This window comes from Didymella exigua (assembly GCF_010094145.1).
Source record: "Didymella exigua CBS 183.55 unplaced genomic scaffold M421scaffold_9, whole genome shotgun sequence".
Lineage (NCBI taxonomy): Eukaryota > Fungi > Ascomycota > Dothideomycetes > Pleosporales > Didymellaceae > Didymella > Didymella exigua.
Genome location: NW_022984783.1, coordinates 286196 through 309643, shown reverse-complemented (window position 1 = coordinate 309643; position 23448 = coordinate 286196). Strand labels below are relative to the sequence as shown.

Genomic DNA, 23448 nt, shown 5'->3' with positions numbered 1-23448 from the left:
CCAGAATCTCGCGTGCATTCAATCCGGCGGCACAGCAAAGTCGTGCCGTATGGCGGAAGAGATGCACCATATGCACTATGAGATCGCTGGATGGATTCCTCGAGATTTGACTGAGCTATGGCTAGAAGTTGAGGTGGGGGTGCTCAGAAGACCAGCCTTCAACAATCAAGTCATTTTCGACCTCACATTCACGTGGTTACCCAACAAGGTAGGAGTTAAATTTATGCAGGTAAATTTTAGGCTCGAACAGGTAATCGACCGAGTCGTTCCAAGGTCTCTGGGTCCCACTTAACTGTTTGTTGACAACTGTTCAGAAAACTGTCTTAATGTATAAATGCTCTGAGAGTCAGAGTGAGGGATGCTACAATCATGTCATCCCGTGGTTTGGCGGTTCTTGGTGAGGGTTACTTATGTACCTCGACTATCGTACAGACAGAGTAGAGGTGAAGGTGAAAGTCAAAGTCACTGTGAATGTAAATGTAACGGATAAACTTTTCACCATCCTCGCAGTTGCGCAATTATTTTCTTTACCCGGCGCACTCTCGTTCTGCCTTTGTTTTCGCTAACCATACGGTCTCTCCTCTCACAGGCAGTGACGACTAGTCAATATGACGGGTGGTACGCCCGCCGCGTGCTTACATGGGCTCAGCATCAATGCCAATGGAATCATGAGAGCTATCACGGTACATGGCAACTCCGCCAAACCCTAACGCTATATGCTAACGTATGCACAGAGAGCTGGGCTTGAACTCGCACAGGAGGCTGAAAAAACTCGCGAAGCTTACCCTAAGCTTCTGGAGAAGCATCATGCGTTTTAGCGTGAGTTTGATCCTTTAAAGAATAGTCAGGAAACACCTGAAATTTCCATAACAGAGCTGGATACTAATCAAGACGTAGAAACATTGCATTCGTGCCTCAATGACACACAATGCCAGCAGGTCTTCGTAGGCGCTTGCTACCCTTTTCACTCCACTGCAGCTTTCGAGGACCAAACTACTCGGAACAGGATATCGTACATAAAGCGCGATGCTCTTGATTATGACTTAGAGAGGTTGCGTATCAAGACTCATCTTTCTATCAGTCTTCCGCGTCTTCTATGAAAGACTCTCCACAGGTGATGACTCCAGCGACCTAGCTGCAAAGATCAAAGTATCTGGCGTATGCTTGGAATTCCAAACGGTAAGCTTTAAGATACATATCCGATATCCTCTTCACATTGCTAAAACTGCATGTAGGACAATTCTAGCCGCAGAAAGTGCACGTACAAATACTCAAAGGTTTTCGAACAACCCTCTATCATCTTCATGTCCAACAAGACCGGTGATGCACAAGGAATGACGTCCCCAAACCCAACCGATCTACCCAGATCTGACATGGATGGCTTGATCCCTGTGAACGCCACTGGTCAGCGCCTCGATGTGTACCTGCCTCCACCTAACCAATCTCAGTGGGGCCGATACACGAATCGACGCAGGGTTAAGAAGATCTGCAACGCATTCCACCTCCAGAAAGCTTGCTCAGACGTAAAGTGTTGGTCTAGTTGATTAAAATATACGTTGAGTCTTTGAGCTCGCAACCAAGTACGGCCCATGCAATCACAACAAGAATAGGTATTGCTGGCGCCTGGACTGCCGTCAGGGCCATGTATATTAGCGACGAGAGTGCCTGGGAGCCGGATAGAAAGACTTCGAAGTGTCTCATCCTAAAAGACCTCCATGGTATTGACTACAAGCTGCATATGTAGGTATCCCCAGCAGGTAACGCAGCGGTCACTGTCAGCAACGAGACCAATACTGTTGCTGGGGAGGTGGCAAGCAGTTCTGGTTGGCCCAGAAACGCTACCAGCGGAGGCGGTATAGGTTACGTGCCGGGATTCGGCAACATCGTGTATGATCTGATCGATTTCTAAATACGCACATCTTCACCTCTCGAGATGACTAGGAGGGTCGTATGCGGACCCTTGCAGCTTCCCCTGGCTTTTTAAAGCACAGCAGGACCTGGAGGCTATCAGGAAATACGTCAGGAGAGAAACCATGAGATGGGATACTGTACAGTCATCTTGTACATCAAACATCTTGCGCTCGTCTGGATTTCATGCTAGGCCTGCTTGTAGTTCTGATTTTATTGCACTAAGTTGTAACAAATGCAAGCCCTTTTATTGTGAGAGTTACATGGATGAAGATGTCGGAAAGCAGCGAGATCCCGAGTCAGCACAATGAACTTGTGTGGTTTACATTATTAGAGGCTGACCCTTAGCCACTCGACTCGCGCCTACGACAAGCACGACAGAATTGGCTTCAGCTTATCGTAGATGATCTGCTGCTGAGCAGCGGGAGCGGTCGTCTTATCATTCGCGTCACCAGGCGAGATGGAGACATAGCAGTCGCTAGCCCGGAGAACAGCAACATCTGCCTCCCACGGCAGCCTCGCGGTAGTTCCACAAACGGTGATATCGGCAGCACTACCAATGAGACCACTGTGGATGCGAGTGAAGATAAACTTGAACTGGTTGACGTTGTTGCACTTAGTGCTGGATACAGCCGGGAAGTTAACGTTGAGCCAGGTGTTGTCGGGCAGGTATGGCTTTCCGGAGCTGATGATGGTGGATGTGATATTGAGAGCAAGGTCGGCGTAGACACTACTGTACAGTGGAGTGGGCTGGTTCCATGCTGTTGGGTTGCCACTCGAGCCAGAGAAGGCGATTGCTGGGATCTTTGCGGTCTTTGCAGCGTAGACCGCTGCTCCGACGGTTCCGGAGAAGGGAACTTGGACATCGACGTTGCTGCCAACGTTAGGGCCTGTGAGGGCGAGTTCAGGAGCAGCTCCATTCCAGAGCTTGGGCGCGCTAGTCGAAATGCCAGTCTTGATGGCAGTGACGGGGTAGGAATTGACGTAGTTCAAGCGCCGGTCGGTGGCATTAGCACCGGTCGCTGGGCTTCCACCAGGGCAGGAGGAAAATTCGCAACCATCAGAGTTCACGGTCTCCGGGGTAGCATCAGAAGAACCTGTCATTGTCAATGTGGTTCTTTGGCCAGTGATGATGTTATTGCCGTACCTGAGCCAGACTGGTTCTCAGCTGGACTACTCAGTACTACCTGGTGACCAGCAGCGTTCAAAGTGTTGAAGAAGGTCCTGATGTTAATTTCGGCCCAACCATCGTCGTTGCTCTGGATAATGCGGATTCCCTGAGCAAGAGGTAGAATCGTGGCGACAAGGAGAGAGCAACGCATCTTGCAGCGAATGAACTGAGGGAGGGGACGACGGTCGAGGAGTGAAGCTGGACTTTTGAGAGCGAAAACTGCGCGCTTGCCTGCTACCTCACAAGATGGGCCGATGTCAATGTCTATAGGCAACTGTAAAACATGCGTACTAGCTAGCTCATACTAGAATCCTACTCCAACCCCGCAGACGCGATATGCCATTTGAGCTTACTGCACAGCAAAGAGCGCACGCCTAGCTGAACGTGCTGCACATCGTTGTTTGATTGAGCGCGATATAAATTGTAGTCGCGGCTAGAAGCGGATTTGAGGCTGTGAATGGTTGGTGATGTCCGAAGCGAAGGGGCGCGTTATTTAGCATGGCCAATCGCGCCTCGGCGGCGGCGACTTTCCTGGCAGGCATCCCGAAGCACCTTTACCACCTTTACACGTGCGTCTTTGAAGCGTCTCGATTCCTCGAACGGGCCTGCGCTTTGACTAGACGTTGGCATGTGAGCATTGAGGCTCTGCAGACATTCACTGCATATCATGCCGAGCAATTCCCCAACTGTCGACGTCCCGGACATGGAGTGTTAACTTTTTACAACGGCCCGTTGCTCAGATCGGATGGATACCTTACAGGCCCAATCAGGTGCTTGGTCGAAGGCACATGTGAAGAGATCCAATATCGCTTAAGTTGCTCGCAGGAGACGACACTAGACGCTGGGACTGTCATCGCCGCAGACATCGTTGCCTCTTGATGCAGGAACGAAATATAGGTGGAGGAATTAAGATGTGGTCATTTGTCAGATCTGTGTGACTATTGCAGTTAGGCCATGTGCGCTGGTTTTAGCGGTTGCTGATTGTGATAGTCGGTTGTTGCGTCATGCGCCTGGTATGGTGGCAGGTATTGATCGTGCTGAAGCTCGATGGGCGCAGCTTTCTGCCCGTGATTTGCAGTCTCTTGATAAGGCGAAGGAACCTGATACTGCGGGGGGTATGCGGTGGGTACAGCGGGATTGTACATGGCTGGGTTATGTGCTGCAGCATAGTTGCCTCGCTGGGCTTGCTTCTTCGCGCGGTGGTAGCCGACCGCCGAGTAGATGAGGAGGCTTAGGAAGGAAAAGCTGAAGCGAGTCAGTAACTTGCATTACGTGTATTGTATGTGCTTACAAGATAAAGACGCTGAATCCAATGCCAGCCGAGCTAGTTCCTTTCACAACAGCTACAAGATCCATGATTAAGATACCCCCAAAGAAACCGGTCTGGAAACAATTCATGGTCAGGAATGTCCCGGGCTTCAGCGCGTCGCGCATGAACAGCACGATAGCAAGGATGTCGATGAGTAGGCAGATGACGATGAAGAGCAGGAAGACTATAATGCTCCTGCAAATTGTGAGTATAACTATGCTGTTCCGAAGAATTAATTCTTACGCAATAGCCGGCTTTGCGAGCTGCCCGAGACCATCAACTGCTCGGAGCGCATATGCGTAAACTCCAATAAGAAACAGCATGATGCAGATTCGCACGATCCAGAACGGCACAAGCACGCGCTTCTGCCATAGTCCAGATTGGTTCGCCATCGTGGATATGGTCTACGATTGTGAGAGGTGGGAGGTGAGTAGGTGGAGTGCAAGCAGTCGAAGTGATCAGGCGACTGCGAGCTTATAATATATCAGCATGTTGAGCAGACTCTGTGCATTTGGCAGATCAGTGAGCAGGGATCAGGAGAAGGCGTCCAAGGCTGGCTGTGTGGGTGGGTTGGCGCCTGGCGCAGAGCATCCTCATTTCCCAGGTTAGCAGCCAAGCGTGGCGCAGTCTTTTGCTGTTTGTGTCGCGCTTATAGATCACAATGTCCATTATGCAAGGCAGTCAAACGAAGGGAGTTTGTGACAACCGGTTGCTCTAAGCAAGGCGTGACACGAATGGTAGAGACGCAAAGCGTTGTCGAAGCATGCGCCAGACATTGTGAGCGGTTACGGAGAGCGGGACGCCTAAAGCACGATCAGCGGATGGCTGTGTGGCTGAAACATGTCGGTCAACGAGAGAGCAAAAAGCGGGCCGTTGCCGGCCTTGACATCTTGTCAGGAGGCACGCGAGCAACGAGGCAGCAAAAAAGTGCAAAACTGAATGACCCGAAGGCGATTTGAACGCCTAACCTTCAGGAGACACCTTAACTGGAATCTGACGCGCTACCATTGCGCCATCGGGCCGGTAAACCGTGTCATTCGATTTGATGAAGAATTAGCTAAATTTATATCTCATATCTACATTATAAAAGATCCGGCAGGAGACAGACGGGAGATGCGGTCAGGGTTGGGGTCTTCCGCTTGTTGCTCTTGACACACCGACATCGTCTCGTCTACCCCGTCCCTCACCTATCCTAGGAAGTCATGGTCGGGCCTGTTGTGCAACCCCATCGCAGTCAAGTGGCTTATCGTCTGCCGCATGACCAGCAGCATGGGGAAGGTGCGCCCAGCCATCAGATGCATCACATGCGGGGCACTCCCTGCCACGCGCCATAGCTTCCCGCGATAGCGATAAGCATGCGACCATCATGGTACCCACACACACTCGCTATCTATACTCGAAGCTCTTTTGTTCTTGAACTTTTCTGTAACCATTGACATAGTCCGCATCATGGGTGCCAATCATTCGAGACCGTCCGATGCTGCTGTCAACGAGAAGTTGAGGGAGAGGCTCCAGGCCATGCACATGAACGAGGAGAGAGCTACGAGCGAGAAAGATGGGTTCATACACATCGCTGGAGAAGCTCGTACGTCTCGAAGTCGAGGCTCGCAGAAGACACCCTGACTTTATTGTAGCTCCTAGATATACACCGCTGTCGAGACAGGTGAAGACAATCTCCACTAAAGACGCCGAGAAATGGGAGAAGGAGATCATGGAGGATCCTAAGGTTTGACGAGTAATTCTTGCAATACTGGCATAGCTGACAGCCTTCTAGAACCGACTCGCTCTTCTGGCTCTGAGCTCGAATCCAGCCACAGCCATCCTCTCCTCCCGCGCAGCTACCATTGCAGACACGCATCAATTCAGCATCAAAATCCCTACTGAAGGCTCACCCATCACGAACCAAGCTTCTTCAGGACGGTGCTGGCTGTTTGCTTCTACGAATATATTCCGTATCGCCATCATGAAGAGACACAAGCTCGATAGCTTCCAGCTTTCGCAGGGATATCTATTTTTCTGGGATAAAATGGAGAAAGCGAACTACTTCCTCGAGAACATTCTGGAGACAACATCTGAGAGTATCGACAGCCGTCTAGTACAGGCCTTGTTGGCAAGCCCAGTTGGAGACGGTGGACAGTGGGATATGGTCGCCAACCTGGTGGATAAGTATGGGCTGGTCCCTCACAGCCTCTACCCAGATTCGTTTAATGCCAGCAACTCAAGAGTGATGGACAACCTCATCACCACGAAGCTGCGCGAGGATGCTGTCAGACTGCGCTCTATCGCCACCAGTAATGCCACATCCGATGCTATCAAGGCTAGCATAGCAGCCGAGAAGGCTACAATGATGCGCGAGATCCATCTCATCCTTACCCTGATGCTCGGTCCTCCCCCAGCACCAGACAAAGCGTTCACATGGGAGTTCCACGACCGCGAAGGCAACTTTCAGACCGTCAAGGCCTGTCCGACCGCCTTCGCTAAGGAACTTAACGACCCGAGGACTGTACGCGCCCTGTCGGGCACGGATGTGCACCAGCTCTTTTCCCTCGTCAATGACCCTCGCAACCCCTACAATCGCCTCCTCAGCGTGGAACGTCTCGGCAATGTTTGGGAAGGGCGGCCGGTGACCTACGTGAACACGAACATGAAGACTATCAAGGACGCCTGCATTGCGATGCTTAAGAAGGGCATGCCCGTCTTCTTCGGTTCAGACGTTGGCAAATACTCGGACTCGACCAAGGGCATCATGGACACAGATCTCTTCGAGTACGAGCTCGGATTCAACATCAAGCTGGGCATGTCAAAGGCGGAGCGCCTCCAGACTGGTGAAAGCCAGATGACGCACGCAATGGTGCTAACGGCGGTGCATGTTGTTGATGGCAAGCCGGTACGTTGGAGGGTGGAAAACTCGTGGAGCGATCGAGTGGGTGACAAGGGGTACTTCGTCATGAGCGACAAGTGGATGGACGAGTTCGTGTACCAAGCGGTCGTGGACCCCAGCGTGGTCAGCACGACCGTGAAGAAGGTGTTGGAGCAGAAGCCGAAGATGCTCGAGCTTTGGGATCCTATGGGTGCTCTGGCTTGAGAAGATATATTTGACTTTCCAGCGCAGCGTTTCTGTTCAGTGAATTGATGTTGCATCCCTTCTTCCTTCTCTCGATCGTTCCTGCCCGTGCGTGTCAGGTTTACCGTACCAAAATACCTCACCGCATCGACCATTTGTCACTTCATCAACATCGTCAAGGCTTGACATGCCTTTCCAAGCAAGTGCATCATAAATCGACATTGCGGTGATATCAAGTCCTTCGTGGAGTCATCGTGGCGGCGGTGGTAAGATGCTGGAGTCGTAATGACTCCCGACATCGCCGCAGCCCCGCGGTACTCATTCAAAAAGTCCCGCCAGCACCTCTCGTCGACATCATAACGCGTCTGCACTCCCATCCACTCGCAATGGCACCCAATAACACGGCATTCGATCTGCAGACATGCGCACGACCCAACATCCTCGCATTGGAGCCGTACCGTTGTGCGCGCGAGTAGGTGATGCTCTTGTATTGATGGGCAGAACAAATGCTTACAATGCCAGTGACTACAAGGATGACGGTACAAACATCCTCCTTGACGCCAATGAGAATGCATACGGTCCTGGTCTGGCGCTGAATGGAGAGGGAAATCTTAATGGCACATGCGGCGCATCAGCGCCAATTGACATAGACTTGCTTGGTCTCAATCGCTACCCAGACCCGTACGCAAGCCGACTGCTATACTGAAATCTATGCTCACTATAGACACAGCCACCAAGCAGATCTCAAGCAGCTGCTTTGCAATCTCCGTAACACCCACACCCACACATCGAAGAACATCGGCCCGGAGCACCTGTTCGTCGGTGTTGGCTCTGACGAAGCCATCGACGCGCTCATCCGCGCCTTCTGCGCCCCTGGCAAGGATAAGATCCTGACATGCCCTCCCACGTACGGCATGTACAGCGTCTCGGCGCAAGTCAACGACGTCTCACTCGTCAAAGTCCCACTACAGCTGCCCAGCTTCGATCTCGACGTCCCCGCCATAGAGAAAGCCCTCGCCTCCGACCCTAGCATAAAGCTCGCGTACCTCTGCTCGCCTGGTAACCCTACAGGAAAGCTGTTAAAGAAGAAGCATGTGCAGGCCATACTCGAGACAAACTGGAACGGTGTAGTCGTCTTGGATGAGGCATACATCGACTTTGCGCCAGAGGGTGCATCGATGGCAGAGTGGGTCACCGAATGGCCGAACCTGGTCGTTATGCAGACACTATCCAAGGCCTTCGGTCTTGCTGGCATTAGGTTGGGCGCAGCCTTTGCAGATCCGGCGATCGCACAGATCCTCAACAACATGAAGGCGCCTTACAACGTCTCGAACCCCACATCTCAGCTTGCCCAGGCTGCGTTGAGCCCGAAGCATCTCGGCGTCATGACAAAAAACAAGGATCTGATTGTCAAGCAAAGGGAGAGGTTGATCGAAGAATTGCCCAAGATCCCCGGCATTGGGCAACTGCACGGTGGGACGGAGAGTAACTTCTTGCTATATCAAATGCTGGACAAGCCGAACGGCAAAACCAGCAATGAAGTCGCACTAGCGGTATACGAGGGATTGGCCGAGGAGAAGGGTGTCGTGGTCAGATTTAGAGGGAAAGAACACGGGTGTGAAGGGTGCTTGAGAATTACAGTCGGCACAGAGGATGAGTGCACAAGGTTTCTGCAGGAGATCAGAACGATGTTGGAGGGTGTGTACAAGAAGAGTAGCCTGGGTGGGAAGGCCGAGGAGCAGACGGAGGAGGAGGCCAGTGCCGTTGTTGCATGAGATTTTGGTCGAAGTATAGAAAGAAGGCATAAATATGCATGTTCCAAACATTTCACATGACCGCGCATCGTGCACTTTCGACAGCGAAATTTGGCAAATACATTCGATAGGTCTTGATTTGCTGAAAGCCAGAGGAAGACTGCGAAGCCAATCGTAGCACGGTTCGCAGAAGAATTGTGGCGCGCACATTATGCCTTACCACGTTGATTTTCAGCGAAGTTTTCCCACAGGCATACAGTCGCCGTAGCAGCCATAGGCTGCTTGCTCGCGCGCATGAGGTCGTTTTTTTCGGTTTTGGCAGAAGCTTTTCACAGACAATATCCTTTTGCATTTATCCTTTTTGGCAGCGTCCTCACATGTGATCCCAATGTAGTTGTTTCGATATGTTCATTGGTACATGATGGTCATTGAAGCACACAGCTGAAGCGTGTTAAAAATCATGCGTCGCTGACGTTCTTCTACTCGGAGTCACCGGCGTCAATATTCACGACTTTGGAGACAGAACGGATGGTAGAGGCAGAGGGAGGTTCTACTGTAGGTCTGTTGCGGCCGTCTCTAGGGTCTTTTGAGCAGAGGTACCTGGGCATATCTGCTGACGCTTTTCCCAACGTCGCGATGATTTTGTGTCATTTCCAGGCCTGTAGAGCGAGGACGAGAACTATCCAGTGACTGATACCGCGGAAGAGTGCCAACCAGCATTTCAGAAAGTGCTGCTCAGCAAACATTGGTTTGTGGATCTTGTTTTCTGCAACGCGCTCATGTCTAAAGCCCAATGAAAATTTCCGTCATCTTTACAGGAATGCGTGGGCGTTGGCGAAGATATTGTAACGCACTGTCAGTCACCTAGCCAGAGTCATGTCTCTTGATCCGGTGGCACTCGTGACTCTTAGAACACAGTAGAAGAACAAAATTATGGATATGTCGCCAGAATTGTTGGACAACACAGAAGCCGGCTGCGCTCATTTCGCGCAAGTTCCGAGGGCGGGGCAGCATAGAGACTGTTAAGTTGTGGTTCGGCGCATAGTGTGATGCACTTATGGTATTGGAAAAATAAAAGGGGGAAGACAAGCCGGAGAAGTATTGTTCTGGTTTGTCTTCATTTTCTTGAACACTCATAGCTCGGCTCCGCAAGTTGTTCAATGACGCGAAGAGCTCTCCAGATGGTGTATACTGCTGCAATGCAGTCTCGAAGACAAGAGCCTTAATCCGACTGGACAGAAGCTCTGCTGAGGAACTGCCAAATATGTGCGATAGTTTCGTTGGTGTTGGTGTTGGCGTTGGTGCTGTTACCAGGTGCTTTCCTTAGCGCGAGCAACTTTGTCCTCAAGTGGGTCGCTCTTGCCAAGAGTGCTCCCTAGTGCCTTCCGCCCACCTGCTAAGCGAGTGTGCGAAATTGGATCTCTTCGAATTTGCGCCTCCCAACCTCCAGTCAACGACCCTAGTACTAACACCAGGACCAGACAAAGTGAGTCTCCCGAAGAATCGCAGAGATCAATCGAATGAACAGCGAAACGAACGATCGAAACCATCGCACACGCGATACTAACAGTCGCGCAGATGGGTGCCCTTAAGTATGTCGAGGAACTTCAGAAGAAGAAGCAGTCGGACATGATGCGCTTCTTGATGCGCGTTCGCGTACGTATAAACGTTTGAGGAAGATGTGAGGACTCTGCTAACATTGATGCAGTGCTGGGAGGTATGAAAGCCCTTTAATGAGACGCCCAGTCTCAATTGGTGTACTCGTTGAACATTAGCTGAGAGTGCATCGATAGCTTCGCCAACTGAAGGTCATCCACCGCGCCAGCCGCCCCTCGCGCCCCGACAAGGCCCGCCGTCTTGGGTACAAGGCCAAGCAGGGCTACGTTATCTACCGCGTCCGTGTCCGCCGCGGTGGCCGCAAGAGGCCCGCTCCCAAGTACGTACACTCGCAGAAGGTCTAGGATATGGCAGTGCTAACAGCAAACTTCAGGGGCGCCACTTACGGTATGCTTCGCTTGACGAACGAATATCGCACACTCAGAATACTAATGCATAAACAGGCAAGCCCACTAACCAGGGTATCAACCAGCTCAAGTACCAGCGCTCCCTCAAGTCCACCGCTGAGGAGCGTGTCGGTCGCCGCTGCGCCAACCTCCGCGTCCTCAACTCCTACTGGATCAACCAGGACTCGACCTACAAGTACTACGAGGTCATCCTGGTCGACCCTCAGCACAAGGCCATCCGCCGCGATGCCCGCATCAACTGGATCGCGAACCCCGTCCACAAGCACCGCGAGTCTCGTGGTCTCACCGCCACCGGCAAGAAGAGCCGTGGTCTCGGCCGTGGTCACAAGTACAACAACACCACCGCTGGTCGCAGGAAGACCTGGAAGAGGCACAACACCCTCTCTCTCTGGCGCTACAGGTAAATGTAGCGCTCAGGGCGTTGCATGGTGTCTGGGACGTCTGGTCGAATTTTTTAAGCTTATCGACCGGCGTGCATGGAAAAGCATGTTCTGCGTTGTGCAGCTTTGCTTGAGCTCACGACAATGGTCGTTCAGGGCTGCTAAAATAAATTTCATGGATTCATGAATGGATGAATTGCATTATACCCCTTCAACAACCTAAGCAGCGTGATCCCTGACAATGTGATGCTGCATGACTACATCTAGACTGCGGGTCAAAACATTTCCAGAGCACCCGAGCCCAAGCGACTCTTCACATGATAACGCTTGGTTGGACTGCGCTAATGACCTTGGTTGGGTATACGATTTGACCACGTTGCTGACCTGCTCGCTTCGAACATCTACAACTGATCGGGGCTGACCCTCTGGACGATAATACCGCTCGACGCGCCACCGCCGTTGCAGATCGCTGCAGCACCGTACTGCCCAACCTCCAACTGATGCAGCAGTGTAACCAAGATCCTGCTTCCGGAACTTCCCAGGGCGTGACCCAGCGCAATAGCACCACCCCTAGGGTTGACGTTGTCCTCCTTCAGGCCGAGAATCTTAGCATTCGCCTTGATAACAGCAGCGAAGGCTTCGTTGAACTCCCAGATCGAAATGTCATCCTTGCTTAGACCAGACTGCTTCAGCAGCTTCTCGACTACGGAGGCAGGAGCGATGGGGAAATCGATGGGGTCGACCGAGGCATCGCAGTAAGTGACGATTTTGGCGAGCACGCGGCTGCCCTTGCCATACTTCTGCGCGATCTCCTTGCTTCCCAGGACGAGGGCGGATGCGCCGTCGCTGAGGGGCGAGCTGTTTGCCGCGGTGACCGAGGCATCTGCTTCTTTTGAGAAAGCAGGCTTCAGTGTGGCAACCTTCTCGAGCTTGAGCTTGTTGTACTGCTCATCCTCTGAGATGACAATGTCGCCCTTCTTCGATTTGATCGTCACAGGCACGATCTCGTCCTTGAAGAGGCCGTCCTTGTAGGCTTGCTGGGCACGCTTGTACGTGAGGATGGCATAGTCGTCTTGCTCTTTGCGCGAGATGCTGTGGTCTTTTGCCGTCTTCTCTGCGCAGTTACCCATGTGGATCTGGTTGTAGACGTCCCAGAGACCGTCGGCGATCAGCCCATCTTGCACCTTTTGATGTCCAAAGGCGGGCTGCTGACTGGCGCGGTTGAGGTAGTATGGTACGCGGGTCATATTCTCCATGCCACCAGCAACCTGTGCTTCAGCCTGTCCCAATTCAATGGTCGAGGCGGCGATGCTGACAGCCTTCAGTCCAGAAGCGCACACTTTGTTGATGGTGGTGGCCTCAACGCTGGTGGGCAGGCCGGCGAAGATAGCGGCCTGTCGTGCTGGCGCCTGTCCAACGCCTGCTGACAGCACGTTGCCCATGTATACGGCATCGATGGAAGAGACTGGGACTTTCGACTTCTCGAGGGCGGACTTGATCGCCGTGGCACCGAGCCGGGTGGCCGAGACAGTGGTGAAGTTGCCATTGAACTGTTGTATGGTCAGCAGACTTTCACAATAATGTGATCAGATCGTCCGTACCACTGCAGTTGGTGTTCGACTGGCGCTTATGATGTACGCATCTCTGACCTCCTTCTTCTGTTGTGACGAGGCGCTGAATTGCCTCTGAATGCTGGCCAGGCGCTGCTGCGGCCGCGAGGCCATTCTCATAGATGTGCGGAGGGCGGATGATGACATAGCTTCGGCAAGGAGGTAATTCACTGAATGTCAGAGTAGTCGCAAAGAAAAAGGCTCTAGCGAGTCGAAGAGTAACTGTCACATGGCGGAGTTGTTCCGCCCGCTCACGCGGAGCTGGTCTCAGGGAACGTGGGGAATACAAGCCGAGGTCGTTCATCTTAAGCCGCCGCACTTTTGTTTCCCGGAGCTTGAGCCGAATCTGATACGGCTTCGTCCACCACCAGCCGCGGCGGATAATTTTGTGTTACTGAAGCTCACGTGTGAGGGCCGCCTTGTTTAACGACAATGCGTCTAATCATGGCCCTTGCTCCTCACACTAACTATCCCTATACAGCGAATGTATCCCTCACTCCAGTAACAAGGGACCTCACGTTCCTTCCGCCTTTCAAGAGCGTGCGCGATGCCGGCGACCACGCAGTCTAGGCCACCTGTCATTGAGGCCTTTTACAACGTCTTCTCGAGGTCCCTGAGCATGATGCAAAGTTTGATCGCTACACACCTGTGGGCCTGCCCCTTTGTAATTACCCTGTGATCGTTGATGCTGCAACGGGCCATACACAGTCACCTATTTTTTGACAGTTGACAGGTCTCGTCCAAGAACTTTTGTGCCATGGTTTACGCATTCTCTTTCACAGCAACATTGGCGCGTAAGATCTAGCAACATCAGTGTCCGGTCTTCTGATCTAATCAGATTTTTAGTACATGTGATTTGTTTCCTTATGCACTTCTCATCTGACATGCATGAGTCACAGACCAGAGAATATCTGCCACCTTCGATCCACAAACAGCCAGCTTCACGGGTACGACCTTTAACTCGTACCTGCGTTTGTACCTGCATCGCGCCCCTGGTACCACAACATCATCATAACGGGCATTTTTGTATCACACCGCACACTCACAGCTCAACCTTGCCTTGTTCATCTCTTGGCTATCATCGCATTCGCAAGTTGATCCTGAACTTTCCAGTGGAGAATACTGTGGCCGGACAGAACGGCACCATCATCGTGGACCTGTGATAGGAGACTTGCGGTACCTTGCATGAGGCGGTGCCTGAGTACAGAGCATTGCCAATATTCATTGGCTTTGCGATGTGGCCATACCACGAAGATTACCAAGACTTGAGTATTGACGAAGTCGCTTTCTGATGGATATAAGATAAGGACCACTGCACTGCTCTGAGTACACAGCATCAGCTTCCAACATCCTCAAGACTTTTCACACTCTCAGAACACATAGGTTTCCCATACACACAGCGGCAGTCAACATGCACTTCTCCACCATCTTCAGCGGCCTCGCTCTTGCAGCCACCACCCTCGCCACACCCTCCATCATCGTCCACAACAACTGCGACTTCGACATCTTTGTCACCTCCGTGGGCCAAACTGCCGGCAACACAACCAAGGTTCAGCCCGACACCCTCTGGGCCGAAGAGGAGTACTTCCAAGGCATCGGCACTGCGATCAAGATCGGCCGCACCGCCGCTGCTCTCTGGACCGCGATGCCCACGCTGCACCTCAGCTACACGTACAACAAGGGCCAGAGCCTCTACTATGATCTCAGTACTGCTTATGGCTTTGACTTCTCGGGCCGCAAACTTACAGTCAAGGGCGATAAGGATAAGGATGTTCCGACTATCGAGTGGGATGGTGCGCCGCAGCCGAACCACACTTTAGCCTACTTTGGAGAGACTGGTCTGACACTTGAGGTCTGCGCTGCATAGAACAGACAAGAGGAATTCGCGGTGTAGGGTCAGTAGAAGAGCTATGCTGGTTGCAACGTAGGAGTTAACGATGGTGGATGGCTTGGAATGTCTCAGATAGTAGCCCGTATGTTTGTCGGAGTCAGTTGGTAGCTGCTTGTACAAGTGATTCTCGTTTGCTGTAATCACATTGTCTTTCAATTCTTGACCCCACAAGATCTCTTGCTTTGTGCTAATAGCTAGATCGATCCAAAGTATCGTTATGTGTGCTGCGCTATGCTACGCCAAATATCCAAACGCCATAAATGCTGTCAACGCTTATGTTCATCGGCCGTGTTTGTCGTCATCTTCATTCATCGTATACCGCTAATGCGTCTTAATATTTCAGCCACATAAAGTCCCTTTCGGCAAGGATCAAGTTATGCCCTTCACCCCAGACGCGACCCTCGGTTGCAAACCGCAAACACCCGATTTGGATTCGCGGAAATAGATCCTCACATTTCCTCGCTTCGAATGCCTGGAAGTCTTTACTCGTTGCTTGCAGCGTATTGCGCATCGTCTCCCATAGCTTAGCAGCTTCATCCTTGTCCACCGGAATCCTGCGGGAGCATCCATGCGGATTGTGATGACTTCCTCCAGAAAGTGTTAAGCGCGTCGGCGTGTGCAAGTTCAGAGTCATAGACTCCGTGTAAAGGATGGATGCATTCGGGTTCCCTGAGAGAAGCAGGTCGAACAGCGACTTCAAAAGGATGGCTATGTAGTCGAACAGCTGTACGGCGAAAGATTTGGGTCGATCTTCTATGAGATTTGCTAGCTCCTGGTCATGCGGGATGTGCTCGGAAGCGCCCAATGGCTCCTGGATGCGCAAGTCCACATTGATCAGAAGGTGGTTGATGATTGGCGAGAGCGCGAGGAAGCGCTTCCATGTCAATGAGAAATACGGACGGCCGTGAGAGAAAGTAATGTCCAGTTCGTAGATGAGCTGTTTGGAGGCAGCAAAATGTTGAATCGCTGTCTTGAATTCCTGATACAGTTGGTGGCATACAAGGAGGAGGCCGCGGTACGATTTCAAAGGTAAATCGCGCTTGACGTAGGCTTCGCACACCACCATCACCCCGCGAAAAGACGGCTTAAGATCCTCGTGGAGGAGCATGTCGTACACATAGTTTCTGAGTTCGAGAGGCAGGTCCAGGAAGCCAGTCATGTTGTACCAGACCTATCTGATGGATCGATAAAGGCCCGGTTGCTTTTCAGGGCCTGAAGGATCTGGTGCGGGGATCAGGGCACAAAGCCAGGCGATTGGCAGGAACCGGTGTTCCCTAGGCCCGTGGGACGTATGCGCAACAATACAATGTGTTGTAGGAGGTCCATGGAAGGTCTATGAAGGGCAGTTGTAGAGTAAAGTCTGCTTGCTTGTCGAGCAGGCTGAAGGTTGAGCTGTCTGAGACGGGTGGGGCCGGAAAGTGAGGCTGGCCTGCCGATCTCGCCCAATCATGACACTCATCACGTGGTGTTCACCTTGAATGGAGCGGCAAATGTCGGACTCTTCTCCGCAAACATCGTCGGCATCTTGGACTGGATATTTACAGCCTGCGATGACTGTTTCACCCCTCATGGTCGCGCTTGACATGCGTGAATTGGCCATTTGCTGCAATAACAATCATGGATGACTACGAGCTGGAGTGCATTGGGTCTGACAACCCTGCACAGAGTGTGTCAGCAGCACAACGCGTTCCACCTGGCCGGCAACGACCTAACGGCTATGTTGAACTGCCTGAGAAGCTTTCAGGAGAGATTCAGAAGAGAGCAGCCGCAGACTCACGTCTCACAAAACACGACGTATGCATCTGCACTCTTAACACACCATGTGAAACTCTGACACTGGACCGGTCGGCTGGCGCAGGATAGTGAGGAACTTTTGTCCCTCATGGTTTAGTGTAACAATGGGCACTGGAATCGTGTCGCTGTTGTTTGCTGCAATCCCGTTCAAGGCCCCATGGCTGTACTGGCTTGCAGTTATCTTCCTTGGACTCAACGCTGTCCTATTCACTTGCGCCCTCCTTATTTCAGTCGTGCAATACACGCTCTACCATGAGATATGGACCGCCATGATCGCTGACAGCACCAATTCCCTATTCCTTGGAACTCTACCCATGGGCTTCGCAACTCTGATCTCCGCTTATCTTCTCTAGGCGTTGTTATGAGGCAGGCAAGCTAAGAAGCTCACTCCAAGATAGCAACTGTGAATAGATAACGCTGCTGGCTCGTGTGTGTGTGCTGATGACGGCGCACTCACTCCTGCACTAATCTATCAGGCAGTAAGTGGCAACATACAAGACACCTAGTTGCAGGATCTTAACACAGAACAGCACTAAGCTTTTTTTATGTTACTACTAAATAGATAGACTAGCAATAATCTAGGGCTTGCATGGTTGTAAGCAGTCTTTGATCGCGAGACTAAGGTTAAGGCACAGCAATAGTTGTAACGACGCAGGCAAGAAGAGAGATATCCAGAATAGGTGTGAATCCGCTACGAGGCATATGGGAGTGCTAGGATGATAAGAACACTAGGATATATTCTCTACACCTATAGGTCTTGTACAAAAGGATACAGAAAAACTACTCTACAATGCTGCAGTTCCTGGCTCCTTATATAGGGAGGTTTAGAGGCAGTTTAGTGCGACCTTATGCTATGTAACAAGGGCCATGGTCATAAGTTGCTGGAACCGTATCCTAGTGGTATTGGGTCACTGTTCGTAGAGCGTTGTTACACTTAGAACCCTCCTTAGATGTTGCTTAAGGTAAATACAGCATTATAGGCTACTTTAAAGCATAGCAGGAACTTAAGCTTTATAACGTAATCGGCCATTGAGTCGGCCAGGCAATTGAGCCGGCCACCTTATGCAGCCACCCACCTTGACACGCAGATAACTCAACACCACAACGTCGTGCTGTGGCTCACAGTACGTCAAATTAATCCACTCTGTCTACAGTATCTTGCTTACATGTGCGCTTATTGTGCCCAGCCTGACCACACCTCCCACAGTGTTAAGAACCCTCTCTACTACCACCTGTTCGCACCCTCTCCTCACGCCTCTCTGCCTCTGCCTGCACCACCACCTCTTGTGCAGCTATTATTTCCTCTGCCTCTTGCTATAATAGGGTTCCTCTATACTAGATCTGCCTCCTTTTACGTGCTTTACGCTTAGAAGTAGCTTTATTTGCTGCTTAAAGCTTAACTATCTTAGCTGCTATAAGCACCTAGGAATGCACTATTATATTAGCTCCCTTTTTAAACTGCTGCACTATCTTAATAATTAAAGCTAGAGATAAACTGTGGTGCTGCCTAATCTAGTCAGATATTAGTGTTAATTAAGCTAATATTTTAGCAGTATTACTTAGTGTTCTAGGTTGCTAGGTAGTAGGCCCTAGTAAAGGTAGTATTAGCGTACAAGGCTTTACTTTAAGCTTTAATAGCACTACCTCTAGGTTGTCTAGAACTAAGCCTATTGCTTAGAAGCTTAATTAGATATTATTAGATAAAAACGCCTTATTAAACACCTAATTAAAGGTAGCTAAGAATGCTTTCTTATTAATATAAGTAATATAACGTGGTTCACAAGCGAGTCGCCCACCCAAGTGAGTCGCCCACTAAACACCCGCGCCCCGCCTGCGCAGCAACAACGCGTAATGCCACAACAACGCAACATGCGAAAGACCTATACTGAAGGAGATATATTTATTGCTATCTCTAATATTGAGTCTAAGCAGATACAGAGCGAAAGATGCGCTGCAGCAGTCTATAACATCCCACGAACAACGATCTGAGACTAACGCGCTGGACGACGCCCTCAACGCGACTGCAAGCCAAAATCAAAGCGCCTTACAAAGCTGGAAGAGGAGGCGATTATACAGCGTATACTTGAAGAGAGTCTACGTGGAATACCGCCCTCAAAGGCGCATGTACAAGATATGGCTGATAGACTGCTGAGGGAGCGTGGTGGGAAGCCTACAGGCAAGAACTGGGTTGATAACTTCATCAAGCGTACACCAGAGCTGCGCACGCGATGGAGCCGTCCGTACGATTGCCAGCAAGCTGCCTGCGAAGACCCAGCGCTTATCCAGCCCTGGTTTAGCCTGGTTTAATTAATGAAGACAAAGTATGGTATCACAGATAAGGACACCTAGAACTTTAATAAGTCTAGCTTCATAATAGGCAAGATATCCTCTTAGCTTGTTATTACAGGCTTAGAGAAACCTAGGAAATAGAAGAAACTATAGCCTGGCAATCACAAGTGGGTTACCCTAGTATAAGGCGTTACTGCAATAGGGCGTATTATCCTACCCTTCCTTATCTTTGCAGGCAAGGTCCTAATCTCCTCCTAGTTCACTAGTCTACCTTGCAACTGGGTTATTACAGTCTCTCCTACTAGCTAGACTAATAACAACGTTGCGATGGCATGGCTTAAGCACTTTGACGCCTATACAAAGGTGACCTCTGCTGGGGCATATAGGCTGCTTATTATTAACGGCCATAAGAGCCACTGCTCAATAGAATTCCAGGACTACTGCAAGGAGAACAAGATTATCACTCTCTGCATGCCACCACACTCATCGCACCTCCTGCAGCCTCTTGACGTTGTCCCATACTCGCTGTTGAAGCGCCACTACAGCGACAGGATCTCGCTCTTAGCACGCAGCCGCATCTACCATATCAACAAAGAAACCTTCCTACCAGCCTTTAAAGTAGCTTTTAAGAGGACGTTTACACCAGAGAATGTTCGCGCAGGGTTTTGAGGCGCTGGGCTAGCCCTGCATAACCCTGAGGTTGTGTTATCGAAGCTTGATGTACAGCTACGTACGCCAACGCCACCTGCACCAGGCACTGTCGCCTAGGAGGCGCAAACACCACGCAACGCCCGCGAGATAGAGGCGCAGTCAACGCTGATCCAAAATCGCATGCAAAATCATTATAGGTCACCAGCAAGTTTATTAGATGAGCAGGTTAAGCAGTTAAGTAAAGGCGCTTAACAGATAGCTTATAATATAGTGTTAGTGCAGGAGGAAATAGGCTACCTACAAGACGCTGTTACTACGCTTACAAAGCGCAAGACCTGTAAAAGGCAGTATGTACGCGTAGAGGAGACTCTAACAGTTAGTAAGGTATCTAACCTAGTTACTAAAAAGGAGGGTGGTAGTTGTGAGGAGGGCAAGACGCCTGCAAAGAGGGTGCGCGCAGAGAGGCGCTGCGGCTGTTGCAGCGAAATTGGGCACAACTCCCACACCTGTAAGGTAGAAATTAAGGACGTAGATGATAGCGACGCTTCTGAATAATATTATAATGTTATGTGTAGTATTGTAATTTATTGTAGTGCTGCGCTGCACTGCTGCGTAGGCGCGGCGCGGGTGTTTGGTGGACGACTCACTTGGGTGGGCGACTCGCTTGTGAACCACGTTAGCTATTTGCTAAGACATTAATTTCTGTCTTATATACTTGTTTTAATAGGGCAAAACAGCCCACATTAAGTGGCTGTAGGATATAGGAGGTGTGAGGAGGCATATAGAGAGTAATAATTTTGTTCTCCTCACACAGATCCTAGAAGGCAAGCGACTTGTGGCTCTCATGGCCATTAATAATCAGCAGCCGGTGGCTACCCACTGTCTGGGCTGTTGTATGCTGGATGAAGTGCTTCAGCCACTCTAGGCCTAGTTTATTTGTTGTCTAGCTATTCTTGCTAACACTAATACGCTAATCCTTTAGGTTGTAATACTAGGCTTAGTTGTGGTTCTTTGCTTTAAAGATAATAAAGGGCAGGATAACCTACCCTATAGCATTAATTGCAGCAATTAACGTTGCCTATTTATAGTTGCTAGGCTAGACTCTAAGTAGCTTAAGACGCCTCTTAGACGCTGTCACCACCTTAATAGACCCTCTAACACCTATCTAGAAGCTAGTCTTGTTAAAGTTGTAGGTATCTTAGTCCTAGATGCTATATTTAGCTTTAATGTTGCGCACAAGGTTGAACTAGGGGCTGATGATAGCTAGATTACTGCACAAGACTCTCTAGTGATCGTGCTGTCTAGTTACCTGAGACTTGATCTCAGGCTTCTAGTTTACAAGGTGCCTAGCCTATTTTTCTCTAACCTTACTACCACCATGGGCAGCTAGCAGTTAATTGGCCATTTCACGTACGTAGCTTAGCGTAGGGGCAAAGCCTTGCGCGTTAAGCTTCCTTATGTATTGTATAACCACCTCCTCTTTAGGCTTAGTAAGCCTTAATCTGCTGTGGTAGGAATTGCGTTGTGAGGTGGTTTTAGCGCGTTAGTCTTAGAGGGTTAATTAAGGAATATTATAGATAGTAGCAGTGCGCTGTTAGCTTATTAACGCGTTAGATTTTATAGCTTAGATAGTAAGGATTATCCTATCCTTACAAGGAAGTAATCTAAGATTAGGTTGTTGAGATATTAGATGAGAGGTCGAATAAGGTGTGATCTTGGCAAAGGTGGCCGGCTCAATTGCCTGGCCGACTCAATGGCCGATTACGTTATGCTTTATACGCGCCTATAATACTGCAATTACTCCTAGCAACATCTAGGGAGGGTTCTAAGGCACTAGACTAATCCTATTTAACCTAGAACAGGTTATAAGCAGCCTTAATATAAAGCTACACACTCTATCACTACTACTACCTGTTAACAACATGCTCTAGCAGTTGCAAACCCTAAGTAACACCCTTAAACTTAGGTTATAATTAACGCTTGTAAAGATAAGGATTTAGAGGCACATAGATAGCTTACCTACCTCTATAGTTAAAGTGTTTAAGAAGGTCTTAAAGGGGGCAGCAATAATTGCGCACAAGCTAGTTTTAGCGCAATAGGGGATTGCTAAGCTTTAAGTAGCAAATAAGGCAGCTACATAATAAAAATTATATAAAAGAAAGTATACTAAGGTAGAAGGGACCCTAATAGTTAAGAAGGGCTAGCAATTAACAGCTCTAACAGAGTTTAGGGCGCGTAGTAACAGTAAGAAGGCAAAGAAGCAGGTGCTCGCTAATAAGGCTAAGCTAACCTAAAGGCACTATAGACAGTGTAGTAAGACTAGACATAACATGCAAATGTGTAAGAATAATATAGAATTAGTCTCTATGTAGTATTACAGCTTGTTTTGCCTTATACAGCACTAGTTTGTGGTGTTTTAGGCCATAATGGGGTGAGTTTTGGTGGGGGCTTGGCAAAAGTGACCGACTCGTCCGGTGACCGACTCGTCCGTGGGGTACGTTACTTGGCTTTGATATTGGCTACTAGGCCAAACTAGCCCTAGATTATCTCAGGATCCTCGCAGAGGGCTCTCTTATAGTCATACTTGCGATTAAACTTCACTTTAAGCTCTAGTTAGCGCTTAACAAACGTACTAGGCTAGTTTAGGCTAACATAGCCTAGACTGCGCTCAGCGCGCAAAGAATTGGCCATATCAGCCACAGCTGCTAGCTAAGGGGAAAATTTTCGCGCGTCTAGCTTAAGTATATAATTAATAATCACCTGCTCCTTAGTATTAGTTAGGCTCTGTGATTTGGGCATAGAATTAACTTGTGAAGGTTGTCTAGCGTGTTGGTTGCTTAGTGTCTGTAGGGGAGCTCTATAGATAGCTGCAGCGCGCTGTAGAGAGAGAGTCGCGTCTTGTTTAAGAGCTTGAAGCGCAAGCTGTATCTAAGCTTCTTTTAACGCGTCTGACTGGCGTTTGTGGAGAGGCATTGGTGTAGTAAGGGTGTTTTGGTAGGGTCTTGGCAAAAGTGTTCAACTCGCCCGTGTGTCCGACTCGCCCGTGGGGTACGTTATAGACTGTACTACAGTTTGCAGCGCCAATTTAGGTTGTTTTAGGCCATAATAGGGTGGAGTTTAGTGGGGGCTTAGCAAAAGTGATTCTCTCGCCCGTTGATTCTTTCGCCCGTGGGGTACGTTATAAGTAGATGTGCTCTAATAGGCGTGTAGAACACTCCACCAAAAAATCTTGTGATAATTGCTTTTGTGTGTGGCTCTACAGCTTCATTTGAGTGGTGTTGAGTAGGATGATTTTCGTGCACAGGCCCGGGGCGTGCACGGGGCGGTGAAACACGGCAGGGAAGGCTTCTTAGCAGTAGTTGAGCGCGATGGACCGATGTGTCTTTCAGACGGCCAGTTTCTCTAGACACGATGAGCAAACTCGCCTTGACTTAACACGGTTCGCGTCTTTCTACTGTCCATCAGGAGTCTTTGCGACGACTAGCTGAACGGGTGAATCTCGGCAGAATAGCGTGCACGGCCTCGTAGTGCACACCGGCGCGTAATGCACACCCCACCACCTTTTGCACCCCCAAATAAGTGAGGTTATTGAGCAACATCACA

At 50.1% G+C, this 23448-nt stretch overlaps 12 protein-coding genes and 1 non-coding gene across 13 annotated transcripts; 6 read left to right on the top strand and 7 right to left on the bottom strand.

The window, feature by feature from the left end:
• The first annotated feature begins 539 nt into the window (after positions 1-539).
• On the top strand, positions 540-2258 carry M421DRAFT_413946 (uncharacterized protein). Its single transcript, XM_033590465.1, has 4 exons — positions 540-683; positions 1048-1179; positions 1236-1523; positions 1745-2258. The coding sequence occupies exons 1-4, from the start codon at positions 609-611 to the stop codon at positions 1907-1909; spliced, it is 660 nt and encodes a 219-aa protein (XP_033450244.1). The 5' UTR covers positions 540-608; the 3' UTR covers positions 1910-2258.
• A 13-nt stretch (positions 2259-2271) lies between these two features.
• Positions 2272-3230, bottom strand: M421DRAFT_59812 (acid phosphatase precursor; the record flags this gene model as incomplete). The annotated part of the gene is made up of 2 exons (XM_033595716.1): positions 2272-3005; positions 3056-3230. 2 exons carry the CDS (start codon positions 3228-3230, stop codon positions 2272-2274), a joined length of 909 nt encoding a protein of 302 aa, XP_033450243.1.
• Positions 3231-3992: 762 nt separating this feature from the next.
• On the bottom strand, positions 3993-4951 carry M421DRAFT_382353 (uncharacterized protein). The gene is made up of 3 exons (XM_033589869.1): positions 4632-4951; positions 4371-4583; positions 3993-4324 (listed from the first exon to the last, which is right to left on the bottom strand). Exons 1-3 carry the CDS (start codon positions 4778-4780, stop codon positions 4027-4029), a joined length of 660 nt encoding a protein of 219 aa, XP_033450242.1. The 5' UTR covers positions 4781-4951; the 3' UTR covers positions 3993-4026.
• A 377-nt stretch (positions 4952-5328) lies between these two features.
• On the bottom strand, positions 5329-5410 carry M421DRAFT_t45. Its single transcript has one exon. It is a non-coding gene; the product is annotated as a tRNA-Trp (tRNA).
• Positions 5411-5837: 427 nt separating this feature from the next.
• Positions 5838-7473, top strand: M421DRAFT_99969 (bleomycin hydrolase; the record flags this gene model as incomplete). Its single annotated transcript, XM_033598822.1, has 3 exons — positions 5838-5973; positions 6023-6114; positions 6163-7473. The coding sequence occupies 3 exons, from the start codon at positions 5838-5840 to the stop codon at positions 7471-7473; spliced, it is 1539 nt and encodes a 512-aa protein (XP_033450241.1).
• M421DRAFT_419024 (histidinol-phosphate aminotransferase) lies at positions 7345-9283 on the top strand. The gene is made up of 3 exons (XM_033591981.1): positions 7345-7924; positions 7975-8133; positions 8183-9283. The coding sequence occupies exons 1-3, from the start codon at positions 7839-7841 to the stop codon at positions 9225-9227; spliced, it is 1290 nt and encodes a 429-aa protein (XP_033450240.1). The 5' UTR covers positions 7345-7838; the 3' UTR covers positions 9228-9283.
• Positions 9284-10428: 1145 nt separating this feature from the next.
• M421DRAFT_382217 (uncharacterized protein) lies at positions 10429-10905 on the bottom strand. Its single transcript, XM_033589868.1, has one exon. The coding sequence runs from the start codon at positions 10754-10756 to the stop codon at positions 10514-10516; it is 243 nt and encodes an 80-aa protein (XP_033450239.1). The 5' UTR covers positions 10757-10905; the 3' UTR covers positions 10429-10513.
• On the top strand, positions 10785-11634 carry M421DRAFT_3757 (ribosomal protein L15e; the record flags this gene model as incomplete). The annotated part of the gene is made up of 5 exons (XM_033589793.1): positions 10785-10862; positions 10915-10923; positions 11000-11142; positions 11197-11210; positions 11267-11634. 5 exons carry the CDS (start codon positions 10785-10787, stop codon positions 11632-11634), a joined length of 612 nt encoding a protein of 203 aa, XP_033450238.1.
• A 377-nt stretch (positions 11635-12011) lies between these two features.
• Positions 12012-13367, bottom strand: M421DRAFT_99966 (acetyl-CoA acetyltransferase; the record flags this gene model as incomplete). The annotated part of the gene is made up of 2 exons (XM_033598821.1): positions 12012-13160; positions 13212-13367. The coding sequence occupies 2 exons, from the start codon at positions 13365-13367 to the stop codon at positions 12012-12014; spliced, it is 1305 nt and encodes a 434-aa protein (XP_033450237.1).
• A 517-nt stretch (positions 13368-13884) lies between these two features.
• M421DRAFT_382148 (uncharacterized protein) lies at positions 13885-14507 on the top strand. The gene is made up of 2 exons (XM_033589867.1): positions 13885-14014; positions 14067-14507. The coding sequence occupies exons 1-2, from the start codon at positions 13978-13980 to the stop codon at positions 14381-14383; spliced, it is 354 nt and encodes a 117-aa protein (XP_033450236.1). The 5' UTR covers positions 13885-13977; the 3' UTR covers positions 14384-14507.
• Positions 14359-15118, top strand: M421DRAFT_419023 (uncharacterized protein). Its single transcript, XM_033591980.1, has one exon. The coding sequence runs from the start codon at positions 14632-14634 to the stop codon at positions 15085-15087; it is 456 nt and encodes a 151-aa protein (XP_033450235.1). The 5' UTR covers positions 14359-14631; the 3' UTR covers positions 15088-15118.
• A 40-nt stretch (positions 15119-15158) lies between these two features.
• On the bottom strand, positions 15159-16503 carry M421DRAFT_419021 (uncharacterized protein). Its single transcript, XM_033591979.1, has one exon. The coding sequence runs from the start codon at positions 16268-16270 to the stop codon at positions 15443-15445; it is 828 nt and encodes a 275-aa protein (XP_033450234.1). The 5' UTR covers positions 16271-16503; the 3' UTR covers positions 15159-15442.
• Positions 16504-20554: 4051 nt separating this feature from the next.
• Positions 20555-22850, bottom strand: M421DRAFT_413922 (uncharacterized protein). The gene is made up of 4 exons (XM_033590464.1): positions 22509-22850; positions 22309-22392; positions 20948-20997; positions 20555-20923 (listed from the first exon to the last, which is right to left on the bottom strand). Exons 1-4 carry the CDS (start codon positions 22534-22536, stop codon positions 20888-20890), a joined length of 198 nt encoding a protein of 65 aa, XP_033450233.1. The 5' UTR covers positions 22537-22850; the 3' UTR covers positions 20555-20887.
• Between the last annotated feature and the right edge of the window lie 598 nt (positions 22851-23448).

What these genes read in the sequence shown, in the direction of transcription:
- M421DRAFT_382353 (XM_033589869.1), bottom strand. Translation starts at nt 4,780, where the DNA reads ATGGCGAACCAATCTGGACTATGGCAGAAGCGCGTGCTTGTGCCGTTC. An exon ending in CTCGCAAAGCCGGCTATTGC is followed by an intron (nt 4,584 to 4,631) that starts GTAAGAATTAAT and finishes CACAATTTGCAG; the next exon opens with GAGCATTATAGTCTTCCTGC. An exon ending in GGATTCAGCGTCTTTATCTT is followed by an intron (nt 4,325 to 4,370) that starts GTAAGCACATAC and finishes GACTCGCTTCAG; the next exon opens with CTTTTCCTTCCTAAGCCTCC.
- M421DRAFT_382217 (XM_033589868.1), bottom strand. Translation starts at nt 10,756, where the DNA reads ATGGTTTCGATCGTTCGTTTCGCTGTTCATTCGATTGATCTCTGCGAT.
- M421DRAFT_419023 (XM_033591980.1), top strand. Translation starts at nt 14,632, where the DNA reads ATGCACTTCTCCACCATCTTCAGCGGCCTCGCTCTTGCAGCCACCACC.
- M421DRAFT_419024 (XM_033591981.1), top strand. Translation starts at nt 7,839, where the DNA reads ATGGCACCCAATAACACGGCATTCGATCTGCAGACATGCGCACGACCC. An exon ending in CCGTACCGTTGTGCGCGCGA is followed by an intron (nt 7,925 to 7,974) that starts GTAGGTGATGCT and finishes TTACAATGCCAG; the next exon opens with TGACTACAAGGATGACGGTA. An exon ending in CTCAATCGCTACCCAGACCC is followed by an intron (nt 8,134 to 8,182) that starts GTACGCAAGCCG and finishes CTATAGACACAG; the next exon opens with CCACCAAGCAGATCTCAAGC.
- M421DRAFT_419021 (XM_033591979.1), bottom strand. Translation starts at nt 16,270, where the DNA reads ATGACTGGCTTCCTGGACCTGCCTCTCGAACTCAGAAACTATGTGTAC.
- M421DRAFT_413922 (XM_033590464.1), bottom strand. Translation starts at nt 22,536, where the DNA reads ATGGCCAATTCTTTGCGCGCTGAGCGCA. An exon ending in TTCTTTGCGCGCTGAGCGCA is followed by an intron (nt 22,393 to 22,508) that starts GTCTAGGCTATG and finishes GAGGATCCTGAG; the next exon opens with ATAATCTAGGGCTAGTTTGG. An exon ending in GTCGGTCACCGGACGAGTCG is followed by an intron (nt 20,998 to 22,308) that starts GTCACTTTTGCC and finishes TAGGTGTTAGAG; the next exon opens with GGTCTATTAAGGTGGTGACA.
- M421DRAFT_382148 (XM_033589867.1), top strand. Translation starts at nt 13,978, where the DNA reads ATGGTTTACGCATTCTCTTTCACAGCAACATTGGCGC. An exon ending in TTTCACAGCAACATTGGCGC is followed by an intron (nt 14,015 to 14,066) that starts GTAAGATCTAGC and finishes TCAGATTTTTAG; the next exon opens with TACATGTGATTTGTTTCCTT.
- M421DRAFT_413946 (XM_033590465.1), top strand. Translation starts at nt 609, where the DNA reads ATGACGGGTGGTACGCCCGCCGCGTGCTTACATGGGCTCAGCATCAAT. An exon ending in GAATCATGAGAGCTATCACG is followed by an intron (nt 684 to 1,047) that starts GTACATGGCAAC and finishes ATTATGACTTAG; the next exon opens with AGAGGTTGCGTATCAAGACT. An exon ending in TCCAGAAAGCTTGCTCAGAC is followed by an intron (nt 1,524 to 1,744) that starts GTAAAGTGTTGG and finishes CTGCATATGTAG; the next exon opens with GTATCCCCAGCAGGTAACGC.